This window comes from Corapipo altera, unplaced genomic scaffold (assembly GCF_003945725.1).
Source record: "Corapipo altera isolate COAL_440 unplaced genomic scaffold, ASM394572v1 79, whole genome shotgun sequence".
Taxonomy (NCBI): Eukaryota; Metazoa; Chordata; class Aves; order Passeriformes; family Pipridae; genus Corapipo; species Corapipo altera.
Genome location: NW_020884927.1, coordinates 2,835,223 through 2,851,796, shown reverse-complemented (window position 1 = coordinate 2,851,796; position 16,574 = coordinate 2,835,223). Strand labels below are relative to the sequence as shown.

The 16,574-nt window shown below is 53.0% G+C and overlaps 3 protein-coding genes across 8 annotated transcripts in view; all 3 read right to left on the bottom strand.

Moving 5' to 3' along the window:
* PRRC2C (proline rich coiled-coil 2C) overlaps nt 1-126 on the bottom strand; it is a 70,769-nt gene extending 70,643 nt beyond the window's left edge. For all 6 annotated transcript variants that reach the window (XM_027658337.1, XM_027658341.1, XM_027658343.1 and 3 more), the window contains exon 1: nt 39-126. The gene's annotated coding sequence lies outside the window, so the exon portion shown is untranslated. The remainder of the gene's footprint in view (nt 1-38) is intronic.
* An 813-nt stretch (nt 127-939) lies between these two features.
* On the bottom strand, nt 940-7,783 carry LOC113954326 (dimethylaniline monooxygenase [N-oxide-forming] 4-like). Its single transcript, XM_027658508.1, has 9 exons — nt 7,314-7,783; nt 5,990-6,160; nt 5,492-5,680; nt 4,976-5,138; nt 4,432-4,577; nt 3,883-4,082; nt 3,356-3,708; nt 3,052-3,121; nt 940-1,756 (listed from the first exon to the last, which is right to left on the bottom strand). The coding sequence occupies exons 2-9, from the start codon at nt 6,119-6,121 to the stop codon at nt 1,369-1,371; spliced, it is 1,641 nt and encodes a 546-aa protein (XP_027514309.1). The 5' UTR covers nt 6,122-6,160; nt 7,314-7,783; the 3' UTR covers nt 940-1,368.
* A 112-nt stretch (nt 7,784-7,895) lies between these two features.
* FMO1 (flavin containing monooxygenase 1) lies at nt 7,896-15,156 on the bottom strand. The gene is made up of 9 exons (XM_027658509.1): nt 14,759-15,156; nt 13,203-13,375; nt 12,802-12,990; nt 12,555-12,717; nt 12,062-12,204; nt 11,543-11,742; nt 10,673-11,028; nt 10,005-10,074; nt 7,896-8,857 (listed from the first exon to the last, which is right to left on the bottom strand). Exons 2-9 carry the CDS (start codon nt 13,326-13,328, stop codon nt 8,515-8,517), a joined length of 1,590 nt encoding a protein of 529 aa, XP_027514310.1. The 5' UTR covers nt 13,329-13,375; nt 14,759-15,156; the 3' UTR covers nt 7,896-8,514.
* Nucleotides 15,157-16,574: the final 1,418 nt, after the last annotated feature.

Sequence of the window (16,574 nt, the reverse complement as noted above, 5' to 3'; positions counted from 1 at the left end):
GCCCCACGGCGGGGGTGCGGAGGGGCGCTGGCGCTTACCGGGCGCGCAGCGCGGCGCTCGGCTGCCCGCGGGTGCCGGTGTCGGCGGGGCCGCTGCCGCTCCCGGCGCCGCCGCCTCGGCCGCTTGCACACAGGGGCCAAGATGGCGGGCGGCCAAGCCGGGCGCCAACGACGTCTGACGTCACCGCGCACGGCGCGCACCGCCTGGCCCCGCCCCTCCCGCTGCCGGGTCACGTGGCCGCACCGTGCCGCAGTCGGGCGGGAGCGCGGGGACGGGGGCGCCCCCTGGCGGAGCGGGGCCGAAGGCGGGGCCGGGCTCTGCCGACACCGGCGGGACCAGTTTGGGCCCCGTCCCTGTTCTTATCCTGGTCCTCATCTGGTCCCCTTTTGGGTCCCCATTCCCGTCTCCATCCCCGTCCCCGGTCCCCATCTCCGTCCCCATCCTTTGACCCGTCCCCTTTCCGCTCGCCATCCTGGTCCCCGTTTCGGTCTCCGTCCCCGTTCTCATCCCAGCCCCCAGCCCCAGCCCAGTCCTCATCCTGGTCCCCATTACCATTCCCGTCCTCATTCCCATGCCCAGCCTCATCCCGGTCCTCCTCTGGGTCCCCTTCCCTGTCCCCATCCTGGTCGCCCCTAGCCTTCCCCTTTTGGTTCCCATCCCAGTCCCCATCCCGGTCCCCACCCCTGTCCCCCTTTGGGTCCCCATTACAGTCCCTATCCCCTTCCTCATCCCCGGCCCCACACGTGGGACCAGCAGCACCCCACAGGAGCTCCATTGCGGTGGGATGGGGGACAGATAGCTCAGCCCATGCTTTGCCCCAGGGAAGTGGCTGCAGCCTGAGGGCAAGCGTGCAGCAAAATCCCCTGATGGAGGCACCCGTGGGTGTGTGGGAAGGCTCTGCCTTCTGCCCAGTAATAAACCATTAATGAAAACAGCAGAGAAGACCCAAATCTGTGAGGTTCGTTTGTGGCTCCCCTCTTGGTGTTCCAAAAGTTACCAGACAAATAAAAAGCTACCTACAGTTCATGTTTCAGAAAATCTCAAGGCGTTGTGGGTCTTGCTGAAATTTTATGGAGAAAGGTCTGGGTGAGCAGGGGGAGGGAGGAAGCCTGGCTTTGTGCCCACCAGTTCATCCCAAAATGGCTCTTCCAAAAAGCCCTCTTGAGATCCAGCCTGGTGCTGGTGTGGAGCGCAGCAGGTTTGGGGTGAATGTTCCATACGGCCCTTGGTGGGTGTGAAACATCAGCAGGAGGTAGATGGACAACAGACATTCCTGGCATCCAGGCTGCCATCAGTGCCAGGCCACCACCTGGCAGCGACTTTGCACCGTCCCCAGCTCACCTGGGGCTGGGGCTCACCAGGTTTCTCCTACAGCTGGGGACCTGCCCAGGGCCTACAGCCCAGCTGGGGGTGTTTAGAAAGGAGGAAACGTGCTGTGAGAGCCACAGGCAGGGCCAGGAGGCACATCCAGCACCAGCCGGACGAGCGGTCGGAATCTTCATCCACCACACGAGTCCTCAAGGGCTTCAGTGTGCGCTGCCACTGTGTCAGGATGGCATCTCTGGCCCCCCTCCACGCCCCTCGTCCCACCAGCCGGTACTGGTAGGGCGTGCAGGGCCCAAAGAAGATGGCCAGGGCCAGCCTGGGGTCTGTCAGGAGCAGCCTCAGCACGCTGGGCTTCACACCAGCACAGGCAGCGATTTCATCCGTGTAGCCGATAAAACTCATCTTCAGGTTCTCCCTCTCAGATGGATTCCTTCAGTGGGACATAAAAAAATAAAAATCAAATGGAATCATCCCACCTCAGTTCCCAGCTCCACAGAAAGTAAAAGCTTTGGGTTCAGGCAGCATTCAAGCCCCAGTCTCTGGGGTCGAGCTCCGTCAGCCCCAAATAAACCTAAAGGCAATGAAAGAGCCTCCGTGGAGTTAGTCCCAGCAGTTACCTGGGGCAGGGAATAGGCAGAAGCTTGTTTTGTCTCTAGTTGTGGCCTCAAAACCAGTTCTAGCTGAATACTGCCTTTACTTTGTAATCCTATGTCCTTCCTTAAGGTTCACAGGTGTGGATTTGGCTGATTTTGAGAAGCAGAGATGCAGTCTTTCACAGATAAGAATGCCAAGGGGACTGGGAAAATCTGAGCGATGCACAAAGATTCCCATTCTGGAAGGGACCTCCAGGATTTTTCTGCTTGAGCCCTCATGTCCCTCGCAGGAGGGAGGACATGTACTGAATCTGCTTCAGCAAATTTGGGACACCCTGAAGGTTGTCTCCCTTGTATCTCAGGTTCCCATATTTCTGTGTAACATGGTCGTGGTGCAGTCACTGGGTTCCTGGTCATAATCCCTATGGCTCTGTTTTGTCCCAGCATTTCATAAGTGTCCCATGAGCCAGCCCTGCCCTGCTGGCACACCCAACCCAGCCTGCACCCTGAGATCCCCTCCTTGCTCTCAAAAGCTGCTGCAAGGCAGGCAGCACCTCCATCACCACCCATCCCACATCCTTGAGGGCACATCTCAACCTCCTGTAAAATCCCAGTGCAAACAAGGCAGGATGGTAGCTCCCACATACACAACAGCCTCGTGTAATATTCATTTTGACCTGTTAAAAACTGACACAAACCGTCCCCCACCCACATTGCCTGGCTTCAGTGGGGTTTCTGGGTGGGGCTTGGCCCTGAACCCAGTGCTCTCCACGCTTGGATTTGGGAGGAAAGAGCCACGAGATGGCACCCTCAGTCTGGAGGAAACCAAACTTCCATCTTGATAGGTTAGGAATAAGGACATGGCTTGGAGGCCTGGCAGAGGGGACCTGCAGGTCCTGGGTCTTGTCATAAACTGCTCCAGAGCAGCTTATGGGGTCTTGGTCCATTACCCATAAAGGAGCTGCAAGAGCATTTCCCCACCTCACTACAGGTTCTGAGGTAATAAATGCATCCAAGAAGAGTTGTGTGTCCTATGCAGGTCGCTCCCACAACTGCCACAGAGCCCCCCTTTCCCTGGGGTTATCCTGGTACACAGCACCCATCACATCTGGAGCACAGGAGCATCACACACCTTTTGACTGGAGGCTTCTTCTTCAAAACATCAGCCATCATCCTGCTGGCAGGAGGGAGCTTGTTCCAGCCTGAGAACAGAGAAACCAGAGACCTTCAGAAGCACTTCAAGCTGAAAGCTCATGCTTGCTGGTTACAGCAGCATGTCTGGAGCAGCAGGGATACAGGGATGCAGTTGGCAGACAGAGGCTACAATGCCACTGATGCTCATGGCCACCATGGAGCTGAAACATGCCCCAGGCTCTGTGGACAGCAGGTCAGGCTGCCCCAAACCTCTCACCCCAGCAGACCCCCCCGTTTCCTACCTGCAAATATCCCCGTCACCCAGCGAGCCTGCATTTCTGATCCCACCATAATGGAGCCGGTCAGCTGGACCAAGCCAATGATGGCCAGCGTTGGCTTTTCCAGCTGGGGAGGGAAGATGCGTCTATAGAGGGAACGGTTGTCGTCAATGAGGCTGCGAACTGACTCTTCAAGGAAGGGAAATGGAAAGATGTATCCCGTGGCAAAGAGCACCACGTCAATGTTTTCTTCTGTTGTCCCGTCTTCAAAAATGGCAGAGCTTTCCGTGAACTCTTTCACACTTGGCTTCAACACAACAGTCCCAGAGAGGAGGCAGAACGGCAGCTCTTCATTGATAATCACCTTAAATTTGGAGCTTGCAGGGGGAAAAGAAGGTGTTAGCACCTGGGCAGGATCTGAGACACCTTTTGTAGTCAGAGTTCCCCTCCAATGGTTTGCTATTCCACAAATATACCCCAAAATTAAACATTGAGCATTTCATGGTATAAAGACCCCCTGACCAACCAACAAAACAACCAGAAAGAAATACCTTTTGGTGGAAGCCAACCCATAATTTGTGTGGTTAAACCATGAACTGAACTTCCGAAACCGGATCCTCCTTGTGAAGGCTGATGGGAGAAGCCAGTCAAGAAAGTGGTTGAAGCGGGTGGTGCCGACCATGTCACAGGGGAAGCCATCATTTGAGACCCGGCTCATCACCCACGTGTGGCTCCTGGCACTGAGGAACACCTGGAAGAGAAGGCAGTTCTCAGCCTCCTGTCCAGGCATCTCGTTGTTGGTTTTGCTCTTAATGGCAAATCTCATCTCAGCACTTGGGAGCTGAGAGGGTTATCCTGAGGGAAGGAGATGGCATCCAGATCAACCAAACAGCTTGTGGCAGCTTCTACAAAGTTCCCACAGCTGCTGAATGGCCACTCCTCAGGTGGCCCAAACTCTCCAGGAATTGCAAAGCTTTTTCAGTTGCCTTCAATTGAAAGTGGAATTTATTTAAAAACCCAGGAGCAAAGCTTCCTGGGGTAACTTAAGCCCCTGGCTCTCCTGGTCCCTGGCTGAGCTCTGCACTGCTGCAGAGTTGTACCTTGGCAGCCACATGGCTCAGCTCCACGGAGATGTCACCGCCAGTGTTGCCAATGCCGACCACAAGGACCCGCTTTCCCCGGAAAGGCTCCACATCTCTGTATTCCTGGCTGTGGAGGTACTGGCCTTTGAAGCGAGTGCCAATGCCTAGGCAGAGAGGGGGGAGCTTCTCCTACTGTCAGATACATTCAACTGTCCCAGACCCTCTGGAGACCCCAACCTGCTACCCCCCACCTCTGATTGCAGCTGAAAAGCCCATGGAAGTCTTGGCTGCCTGGGTGGTGCCACCCCCCTGCACCTCCTCTGCTCCGTCTTGCTCTGCAAATCCTCATTCAAAAGCCTGGCTGCATCTTTACTAGGCATTTTTGCCATTCCTGTGAATGGCCCTCACCATTCCAACAGGGTGAGGGTCCCACTTTTCCCAGTGTAAGGGCTTTGTGGAGCAGACAGGCTCTAAGAGGAAAATGCAGTCAAGGAACCCATGGGTGCTGGGCAAAACCTCAGGGGGCAGCTGCAGCCCATCCCACTGCTGGGACAGGGCTTACCTGGGAAAGACTCCAGTGGTAAGTAAGGCTCCTGGTAATGGCCGGTGCAAACCATGACGGCATCGAAGACATGGGACTCACGGACACCGTCGGTCTCGGTGACCACCTCCCACTGGCCAGAGGTGGCAAAGTCTGGGCACCTTCTCACACTGAGAGCTGTTGTCTTGCACCAAAGCCAAACAAAACAGCAGTTAGAGATCATGCTGTGTTTTGGAGATGTGCCTGTGAAGGGCTGGGGCTGCTGGGGGCAGGCTGGGTCCCTAGGGAGCTGCATGTCACCCAACACCATCAAATCCCACCCTGCACCTTTCCCCTGGTGATGGCATTGAGGGGGGAGGTGCAGCCCATGTTTAAGAAGCCTTTAAAACACGAAGCTAAAGGCTGCATTTAGGATACAGAAGGCATGTAGTCCTTGTGGGATGGCACCTGGCATTGTCCTGTCCCACCTGGGTGATACCCTGGTATCTGCAGCTACTGGTGGGTCTTCTGCCCATGGTGTTTGGGGTCCCTGCTCACCTTGAAGCGTATGTGCCTCAGGAGGTCGAAGTGGCGGGCGTACATCCGAAAGTACTCCAGGAGGAGGCCGTGGGGTAGGTAATTGGGAAAATCCTCCGGGAAGGGGAAGTCACTGAAGCAGGACATCTCCTTAGAGGTGTTGGTAATGACAGAGCGGTACACGCTGACTCTCGTACCATCCACGGAGTCCTGTGTGAAGCCAGTGGTGCTGTTTGAAGGTATGCAGAGAAATACTTTCTCTCCCCAAAGCATTTGAGTGTTTTTCCTCCTTGTACTTGATTATAAAGAATTAACCAGGACAAGCATCTAGTGACCATGGTTTCTGCTCCCTCTGTTTCCTTCTCCAACTTGGAGTCAGGGGGAGACCTGTGCCTAGGATAGGACAGGGACAGTCTCTGAGGGCATAGCCACCCTTTTTTGTTTGCTGCAGGCAGAGTATATCCAAGAAAGGGGACAAACCCATGGACAATCCTCCCCATGCAGGCAGAGCTCACTGACCGTGTACCGCCAGACGCCCCCGATGTCCTCGCTCCTCTCGAAGCAGGTGGGCTCCAGCCCCTCATCCAGGCAGCACTTGACAGAGGCCAAGCCACCGACCCCGGCCCCGATGACGGCCACGCGCCGCACCATTGCTGTCCTGCAGCGGGAAACGGGCCCGTGGGTGAGTAGCTGCAAACCAAACAGCCCAAGAATTAGCAGAAACACCTATCCCTTCTTCCCATCCCTAGAAAAACACCCCTGGTCTTCTCTGGCTGCAGGTGCCCTCAAGGAAAACTATTCTTGGAGAAAGCCATGGCCAGCTCTTGGCTCAAGCACTACGGACAAATGCTGCTTGTTACCCTTCTTGCTGTGCTAAGCCCACATCGAGGGTCCAGCAATTCCTCTCCTTCATGCAGGGAAAAGGGAGACACTTTTAAACCTCACTATGCTGCTGCTTCATTTTTTATTCCATTTCCAAGCCCAAACCAGGGCACGCAAAGAAGGGGAAGGGGCTCGCAGCTTCTGCCCGCACAAAGCGATCCTCCTGAAACGTTTGCAAGAAACAATTTCAGCTAAGATGGCTCATTTTCATGCTTTCCTTTTTACTTTCCCATTAAAGAGCAATCTCTTGAGAACAAAAAGGGTTTAAAAAAGAAAAAAAAAACCCTGATGCCTGACTGAGCAGGAGCGCGGCGCAGCCATTCACAAGTTAGACAGCACCGTGAAAGCGCGGCTGGGATTACAGAGCACACAAAAGGTAAGAAACCCGGGAAACGCGGGTAATAAAGGCGAGGAACTCAAGGCCCCCGGGGTGTGTAAACTAGCTGCACCGAGCTTGACTGGAAAGCAGAGAAACTAGGAAAAATGAACCCACGTGAACTTTGATTAGATAACAAACACTCCCACTGCAGAATCTGCAGAAAGAGTAATTTATAACTTTTTTCTATCAGTTTTGTGCCAAAAAGTAAGTTAACATAAACAGGAACTGGAGGAAACTGAAGAAAGACAGGGAAAAATGAAGGAGGTGCAAAAAAAACCTCTCAGGATCCAAAAGCCCAGACTGAGCCACTCCCTGATCTGCACGAACAGGGCAGGACTTGACAACAGTTGCCTGCCCCCTGTCTCTGGAGCCTCCTTTGGTTTTGGAAAAGAGTAGAGACATGCTAAAATCAGCCTTCCTTTCCAGTGCTGGATAGAGAAGTTTTACTCCAGAGTCCCTGTAAGACCCCTCTCCCCCCGCCAGCAGGGCCACAAAGCCGGTGGCAAATGCCAAAACCCTGGAGAGCTGTCTGCCCCCTTTGGAAGCCTGCAACACCCATCTGGAGAGAAGTGAGGAGCAAACCTTGCAGGACAGTGCCGTGCCTTCGCTGCTCAGGCTTCGGCCGAACTTTGCTTCAAGTTTCTCCTGCCGCAGATTTGAAGGGAAGGCTGAAGTCCGGGCAGGTCGCCACGGCTCTTGCACCACTGACCTTTACGCCTGCATTGCCCCACCCCGTGTGCTTAAACGCACTGGAAGAAAGCTCTCAACATACCCGCGGCGGTGCTGGCTGAAAATCCAGACTATGATCCCAAAGGGAACGTGCTTGCAAGGGCTCCCACACCGCAGCTGGCCACTGGCCCAGCCCAGGCAGCAGCCTGGGGCTGTCCTGATTCATCCCTTCCTGCAGCGCCTGTGCCTGGCAGGCGTTCACTTGGCACGCCCAGGAAATCAGCAAAACACACTCTCTTTGCCAGCTCACAGCATGGATGGGGGACATGGAGCACAGTGCAGAATAATTTTGGGGGGTCAGAGAAAGTCCTCACAGCCCCAACCTTATGAGTTGCCCGTGGCACTGGGTGGCAACAACCCCAGCTCAGACATGGACCCTCCCAGCTCTTTCCCTGCACACAGGCAGAAAACATGGAGGCACCTGCAGCAGGCTCCTGACACAGCTGATAAAATTTTATTCATTTAAAGTCTCCACACACATGAAAAAAGCCCTAGGATTATCCAGTGGTGAGGAATGAAGGAAAACAAAGCCAGGAGTCCCAATTTCAGTGGTGACAAATCACAACCAGGGCCCTTTCATTGGAAACATGCACCAATTCAACCCAAACTGCGATTTTTGGGTCATAGGTTTTAAGTCTGGGAAAAGAGACAGCCTGACCCGCGTACCCAGCCCAGATAACCCCTTGCTGGACTAAAGACCCTGGTCCTCAGGTGAGTTGGAGCAGGGCTAGTCTTATCCTTGCTGCATCCTGGCTGGCATGATCCATACACAGTTATGCCATAAAGCCATGCTCTGCTCCCAGCAGTGGGCAGGAGAGGAGAGGAGAGGAGCAATAGACACTGGGGGAAAGCTGCCATCCCCAGCTAATGGGGTCTGCAAAGCTGTGCTTGGGGGTGAGTTGGGGCAGAGAAAGGTTTGTGTGGCAGGTTGAAGCATAAAATTTGTTCCATCTGGTGAAATCCTTTTCCTCCCATCCCATGGCACACTGTGGAGATGTCTGACCTGAGATAACATCCCCCGTGACAAGAACAAAAAATTAACAGGCTCTAAAAGCTATTGTAAACCAAAAATTATGGCAGCCAGGAGTAGGAGGAACCCCACCACAATCAGGAGAGAGGGGAAAGAGCTGGAGGAGCCAGCAGGAACTCGTGTTCTTGTGGGCTTCAGGGTCCGGTCCCACTGGGTGAGGATGGCCTGGCGTGCCCCCTCCCAGTGCCCAGGACCCCCCAGTCGGTACTGGTAGGGGGAGCAGGGGCCAAAGAAAATGGTGAGGGCCAGCCAGGGGTCTCTGCAGAGCAGCCCCAGCACGCTGGGCTTGGCACCGATGAAGGAGGCGAGCGTGTCCATGTAGACCAGCCACTCGGTTTTGAGGACTTCGTCGAAGGACAGACCAAACCTTAATGAATCAGAGAAGAAAAACAGGCAGGAGAAAGATTGGTGTCAACAGGGCTGAGAGGAACTTGAGTGCAAGTCCTCTGCATCCCTGTTGTTATTGCATTCGAATGCAAGCAGGTTCTTTTTAGGAAAGGACTGGGCGTAAACAGAGTGGGAACCTTGGCCTGTCTGGACCCAAATCCTGTCCCTTATACAGCACATGTAAAGGGATGCTGGCTCATGTCAATCAATCAGTCTTTCAGTTCCTTGGCCACAAGTTGCACCTGTTCCCCCCCTTCATCTTGGTGGATCTCTGTTAAAAAATTTTGTCAAACCAGTTTTGGGATTTTTTTGGAATCTAGTTTTCCCTTTGCTCTCTGCAGGGAAGTCATGTGCAGCATGAGAAAGGCAGAGCCCTTTAGTTTTCCTCACATTCATTTCCATCAAGTATTGCAAGAACACATGGTGAATTGGAAAATTGCTTCCAGTTCATCTTCTCAGTAGAATTCAGAGTTTTATGTCCCACCTTTGGTGGCCTGAAAAAAGGCCACGTGAGTTTAACCTCGTATTGTAGAGCAATTCTTCTGAGCAATTCTGTAGTTCACTTTTCTATCCCTTTTCTTCTGCAGTGATGTAGATGACTGGATTAATACACTGCCCAGTTTCCTGGGTTTATCTCATTCATACTCTAATATTTCTTAGCCTTTTACCTGCCTGGGAACCACACAGTGGTGTGTTTAGATACCTGTTCACAGTGAGTCAGGTCTCCATGCTGAGAGATGAGACAATTTGTGTGGACACCTTGGGCTGGATTTTTTTCCCCTTCCCGGTTGAATTACCTTGCATTTATTACCATTAATTTCTCTGCCATTTTATCTCTCAGTCCCTGGGGACCCTGACACACTTCCCCAACTCCTAAGCAAGCTTTAGGCTTAAGTACCCCAAATTAATTTCTTCCTGCAACCAACAGGCAAAATACCAGTGTCAAATCAAAGGTTATATTGGCTCAAGTGAGCAAAGGGGAGGCTGGATCTGGGCATCCCCCCTTGCCTCTGCCATACACACAGGGAGCAGCTGCAGAGTGTGAGCCTGTGTGTTGCTGCCCCCAAAACTCCAGGGATTTTTCAGTCCGCAAAAAACCCCCTTTGAGGCTCCAGGGAATGACTTACCATTTAACTTGGTTTTTCTTCTCATTTACTTCCTTCTCCATGACAGACTGAGGAGGCAACTGACACAAGCCTAGGAGAGAGAGGAGAGCATCCTCCAGAGTTTAGCTCCTGGGGGGACTTGTGAACTCATTCACTGATGCAAAACATGAGAATCCCTACCTCTGTAGGGCAGGAAAACCCCATTGCTCAGGTTTAGGTTGTCACTGGCAATTCTGCCAGAGACCAGTCCTCCACAGTGGGGCAAATTCACCCTTACCTTCTCCTGCTCTTACGGATTTGTGCTGTCAGGGCACAGGCAGGTGACATGGGCTGTGCAAGCCCCAGAGAGGATCATCCCAAAGAGAAACCACAGAGCTTCCCCTGGCTCTATGGAGAAGCCTTGATATAGCCCTCCCTGTGAGCCCAGTGGGAGGTTGTTGTTAATATTTTTATTAAAAAAACCAAACAAAACCCCAGTAGGTTTCTTTCCTCACTCATGTTGCTGCAGCTTAGCAGAAGTGAAATAACTTGGGAGGTCTGAGCCCTGAAAATACTCCCCTGTCCACTCTGAAATGAGCTTCTTAGCTCTGAGATCTCCAAGGACAGAAATCCATCTTGGTAGAGGGACGAGACACGTCCAATCTGAACTGTATTTTGGTACCCAGGAGAGCTCCCGTTAGCTCTCCTACCTTTGAAGACACGGGTCACCCAGCGTGCTTGCATCTCTGTCACGGGCATGATGGCTCCAAAGGGCTTAATCAGCCCAATGACAGCCAGGGTGTTCTTCTGCAGGTGGGTTGGGAACACGTATTTGTAGAGGGATGCGTGCTTGTTTTCCACCTTGACGACTGATTCTTCTAGGAACGGGAAGGAGGCGTTGTAGCCTGTGCAGAAGACAACAATATCAACGGGTTCCTCTTCAGGGCAGTTGTGGAAAACAACAGAGTTGGCCTTGAACTCCTTCACGCCCGGCTTGATGGTGACCCTCCCTGTCAGGATGTAGCTCGGAAGGTCGTCGTTCAGCAGAGGCTCTCGCACCAGGCACCTGTGGAGAGCAGAGGGGCTCTGAGAACAGGAGACTATGAACAAGCCCTGCCAGTGCCCTTGCTCCTCCTTCCCTTGGGCCCACCAGCTCACGACCTCCCAGTGTCATTTGCTCTAAGCAAACAGCCCTGCCTCCCCCTCTCCAAACACTGACACGTTCAACCCCTGCACCAGTGTCACCCTGTCCCATAGCATGAGTGATTCCTGGACACTTCCTGCCTTCTTCCTCCACTCAATTGCTCTTTAAACCATCTCTTTTCAGAGCTGATCCACACTTTAAGCCTTTCTTCTCCTCTTTCAGCAGGGAGCCTCACGAGGAAAACTCCTCCTGGGCTTTTCCAGCATGCTCAATCTCTCACCACTTAAGGGGGTACAGCTTATCTTCTCCTACTGGGCTGTGAACTCCTGGTTGGAGATCACCACAGTCTGGGCACGGGTTGATGTTGGTTGCTGGAGATCTCCCCCTGCCCACACCACCATCAGCCCATCTGCATGGGTTGGCAACCACCAAGTACCTCTTCTCTGGCTGAAGGCCATAGTTTTCATGGTTGAACCGTTGGTTCACATTGTAATTAACCCATCCCCATGAAAGGGACCCAGGGAGGTTGTTTCTGATCAGGCTCATGAAGCGAGTGTTGTAAACCATGTCCCATGGGTAGCCATGGTCAAACACACGGCTGAGCAGCCAGGCACCCCGATGGGTGCAAATGGTCACCTGGGAGAGAGCAAGGAATCAATGATTTGGCTGATGAATTTGCTGAAATTTGTGCTGAAAAGTAACTCAGAGGGGCACGGCACAGACAGCTGCACAGTGGAAAAGCAGCAACAGCATCTTTAAGACCTCTTGGCTGCTGATAATGGAGGTAGAACAGGAGAAAAGAGGAAAACCAGCTTTCTTTCAGGGTAGGTTTTTGAACAAGAACTTCGGGTTCAAAAGGACTGTTTGTGCACCACGTCCCTGAGGTGACAGTAGACTGAACTACTGCCCCACACACCTCCCTCCCCACACTCCTGGGGTGGCTGGGTAGTGGTACCTTGGAAGCTACACGACTGGCCTCCACCGCAATATCCACTCCGGAATTGCCCATGCCCACCACGAGGACACGCTTCCCCTGAAACACGTCGGGATGCTTGTACTGGCGGCTGTGAAAGGACTGGCCTCGAAACTTCTCGATGCCTTGGGGAAAAAGAAACGAAGCTCTTAAGTATTTGAGCATTTGTGGGTTTTGTTGGGAGAACTGGCGTAGAAACAATCCAGATGGCAGGAGTAAGGAAGTGCAATCACTGGCCACCCGGGACTCGGGGAGGTCCAGCCCTCCATCCCACGCACACAGAATTGGTGCTTCCTCTCCAAAACAGGGCCTCATAGACAAAGCTGCTGAAGCACAAGGATGTATTGCTGTTTGTGCCAGGAGATTTGGAAAGCAGAATCAAATAAAGGAAGAAAGCAAGCATTTTCCCCAAGGAACCTCTAAACGTCCCCCCAGCCCCTGGAAGCAGGTAACCACAGGCAACCCTATACTGTACCAGGAAAACAGTGCAGGGGGAGGGATGGCTCGGACAAATTGCCAGTGCAAACCATAACAGCATCAAAGACATGCGATGCCTGCTTCCCATCCGCCTCTGTGACCACATTCCACTGGCCCGTGGTGGCAAAGTCGGGGTGTTTCCGAATGCTGACAACAGTGGTCTGAAACATGAGAGTGAAGCAAACTCACCACTGGCATCCAGAGCGTGTGGGGAGTGGGGCAGTGCTGGGGCACCCGTCACTCACCCCGAATTTGATGTGCTCCCGGAGGCTGAAGCGCTCGGCATAGCACCGGAGGTAATCCAGGAGCCGGGCATTGGGCAGGAACACCGGGAAGTCCTCGGGGTAGGGGAAGTCAGAGAATGCTGACATCTCCTTGGAGGTGTTGCTGATGACTGACTGGTAGAGGCTTGGCCGGCGGGCCTCGATGTGCTCCTGGCACGGCACCCCGGGTGCATCAGCTCTGCGCCCAGGGTGGGGACTGTCCCCCACTCCCCTTCCTCTGGTCTCAGGGAGTGCAGCCAGGAGAGGCCAGCACCCAGCAAGCTCTCACACCCCCTCCCCATCCACTGGAGCCCAGCTCAACCCGCTCCCCACCTGCAAAGCTGCAGCTCCCAAGGGAAGGAGGACAGGCACCGATGGCTCACCGTGTAGCGCCAGAGCCCCCCGATGTCCTGGCTCTGCTCAAAGCAGGTGGGCTCCAGCCCCTCGTCCAGGCAGCATTTGGTGGCTGCCAGCCCACTGACACCAGCGCCCACCACGGCCACTCTCATCCCTGCTGCCTCTACCGGGATTCCAGGCTGTGAACAGGGCTTAACCTGGGAGAAACCCCACAGGCAGTCATCACACTCTCAGGGAGCAGCTCCTGGCATATCCTCTGTAGGGGATTTCTCTATATGCCACCCCCAAATCTTCATTCCCTTTACCAGCATTCTGGGCTCTTCATTTACAAGTGAGATTAAATATCTTTAAATCTTCATTTTCTCCTTTTTTTTTTTTTAAATTTAATAAATTCATCTACTTTTACAGTGTACTCACAAGGCTGATTACAAACTCCTGCAGTTTTCCTGGAAACTGGCTTTGAAAGTATGTAGTCAAGCCACAATTTGCTGCCAATTTTTGTTTACAAGCTGAGTTTAAACTATCCTGCCTTATTGGTCTTGCAAATACTTTTATCTTTGGATACCTGCCCTGCCTTTCTCAGGATAAAAAAAAAAAATCCAGTGAGACTATTCAGTCTCTGCACCTCTGGCAGGGTCCTGTCCCCCATCACTGGGGAAGATGCTGCTGACTTTGACAGAGCCACCAAGGCTGAGGGACGGGCTGCAGATGTAGCACACCTTGGATTTAGGATGCTTTTGTGCCTGCTGCAGGGTTCCAAGCAGCTCTACCCCGGGGCTTGAAAGGCAGCAGTCCCTGAATGGACATCCAGCCCTACAAGGCTCCCAGAGCTGCAATGGGGACGATGAATCCAAATCCTTCTTGATAGTCCCAGGCAATAAAACAAGAGACGATGGCCAGGCTCCATGGCTTGGGCTGGATGTTGCCAGAGCAGGGACCCCCACACAGGTGCCTCAGGGGTGCTGCTGCAGCCTCTGGTTTAACCCCAGTGCTGGTAGGGAGCACCCTGCTCCACTGAGTTATTAATTCAGCACATCAGGATGTCATTATGCATGGCACTGGCTCCTCTGCACAGAGGAGCACTTTCAGCTTCCACGAGACACAGAGGATGGGGTATTCATCAGAAAAAAATAAAAATAAAAAATCTTCATTAAAAAATGGGGCTAGGCACAGCGTTTTCTAAAAAACACCATATTCCCCAGAACAATTTCAACTTTCAGTCATAAGGCAACACCTAGTGAATACTCTGCTTCTCAAGGCTGGAATAAAAACTGGACTCATTCCTGTGTAAATGAAGAAAGCACTAGCACGAGTTGCTTGCTGTTAACTGTTTTGGGGAAGGCTTTTTTTGCATGGTGGGAGTTACCTTATATCACAAACACCTCCCAGCTACGTATCCTATTTTATTCCCTACCTTCTTGCACAGAAGGTGGAAATAATACCCAGGAAACACTGTCTCTGCTCCCCTGTGCCCATTTCTGCCACATTTTCCACACTCTCCCTGCAAATGGCCATAGCAGCCAACCTCAGAAGCGGGGTAGGGAGGGAAGGGAAGGCTTCTCAGCTGCCCAGGGACACTTACCTCAGCCTCAGCCACCTGTGCTGCTGTCTCACCTCTGCCGCAGGGAGAGAGCCCCTCCTGGTCCTGATTTATAGGCGGGACTTGGCGCTTTGGCAGAGGCAGGGGAGGGAGGGCGAGTGCCCACCCCACTCCCACGGCAGTTGCACAACCAAGGTTTGCAGTGGGAGGTGTGGCTGGACTCTCCTGCTGCCCTGTGGAGTGAGCTGGACAGCCCAGTTGATGAGCCCTAAGGGGGATTGAGTGGGTGGGAGGTGGCAGAGCAGTCCAGATGTGTCCCGCAGTCGTGCCAGGAGGATGTGTGCAGGGCCGGCTCCAGCTGTGGGATGTTTTCACTCGCACCACCTCCCTTCCAAAAGGGAGCTGAAGAGGCTGACAAACAGCAGGGTTTAGGCAGGACTTTGGACCCAGGGCACCATCGAGTTATACAAACAAAGAGCTGGTTTTATGGTCACTGCTCATGGGACACAGAGGCTGCATCAACCAGATGTGCAACTGCAAGAGATTCCCTATGGCAACTGAGAGTGTGAAATGGCCACAAACATCAGTGTACCAAGGTCCTAAGCACAAAGAAAGGGAAAATATTGGCCTAAATATTAATGCAGTACATAGAGCCCATTCAGGGGTAAATGATCATGGAGATGAGAGGGATAAGGATGGCTTTGAATAGCTTCTCCCAGCTACTCAGTACATTTAGGTATGACTGGCAAGAAGGTATGAAATCCCTGCAAGTAAATACAGCTAGGCACAGAGACCATGGAGAGACAGCTGAGAGAGGAGTGGGTCTTTAGGAAAACCAGTGATTATAAAAGGACAGTGCTGTTTGTGCCATGGGGATGACAGCAGGCAGCTCACTGGGTGAGCACAGGGGACAGTGAAAGCTGCCAGCCCCATCAAGGCATCACCTTGTCACTGATAAAGGCACTCCCAGAGCTATGGCCCCAGATTTGATATCAGCTCTTTAAGCAGTTTGAATAACCAAGGATTCTGCAAGGGGGAGGGAGGAAATCCCATGCAAGGACTGCAGAACAGAGGGTGGTAAGTAAAGTATCCAACACAGATGTCTGCTCTGACCCCACGTTTCGATCTGCAGAGATGTGAGATGGGCTCAGAGCCAGGAGCTGAAATGATAACTGGAAGTAAGATGCACATTGGTAAGAAGGAAGGTAATTAGCCATAGGAAAAGTCTGCTGAGCTCTGTGGCAGACCCAGGCACTTGAAGAAAAACTGTTTGGTTCGTGGAGGAACAGGATTTACCACTCCTGTGTCGGGGCACTGTCAGGAGTGCAGTTGCCTGGGCTGCCATCCATCTGCTGCACCCACAGAGGCACATCAGCCTTCTCAGGCTTCCCTACCCCAGACAGACACCACACAGTGTCTGGCTCCAGGGTTTGCCCTTGGGAGCACATCAGGTTCAGAGCACATGCCCATTCTGGGTTGGCTTTGCCAGCCACGCTTCAGCACAGCTCAGTGAGTGGTATCCAAGAGCGATGCACTTGGAGGGGCTGGAGCCTGTGAAATCAAACTCATTCCTTGGAGTTCAGTTTTCAGACCCTTCTCAGCAGCATGAAGAAACATCCAGATTTGCTCTTCCAGGCAAACAGGACATGGTTACTGAGGCAAATGGGCAACAAGTCTTGCACATCTTTGATATTTTGGGGATTTGTACTGGTTACATCCCCCAGCTCTCTCTCTCTCACACTGGACCCTTCTCCAGATGCACAAAACCTTGCACCTGCAAAGATTCTTGCCAGTACTCGGCAAAGAAGAGTAGGGAATCCACATAGGCAGATATTTTGTTCTGTGTATAATCCTGCTT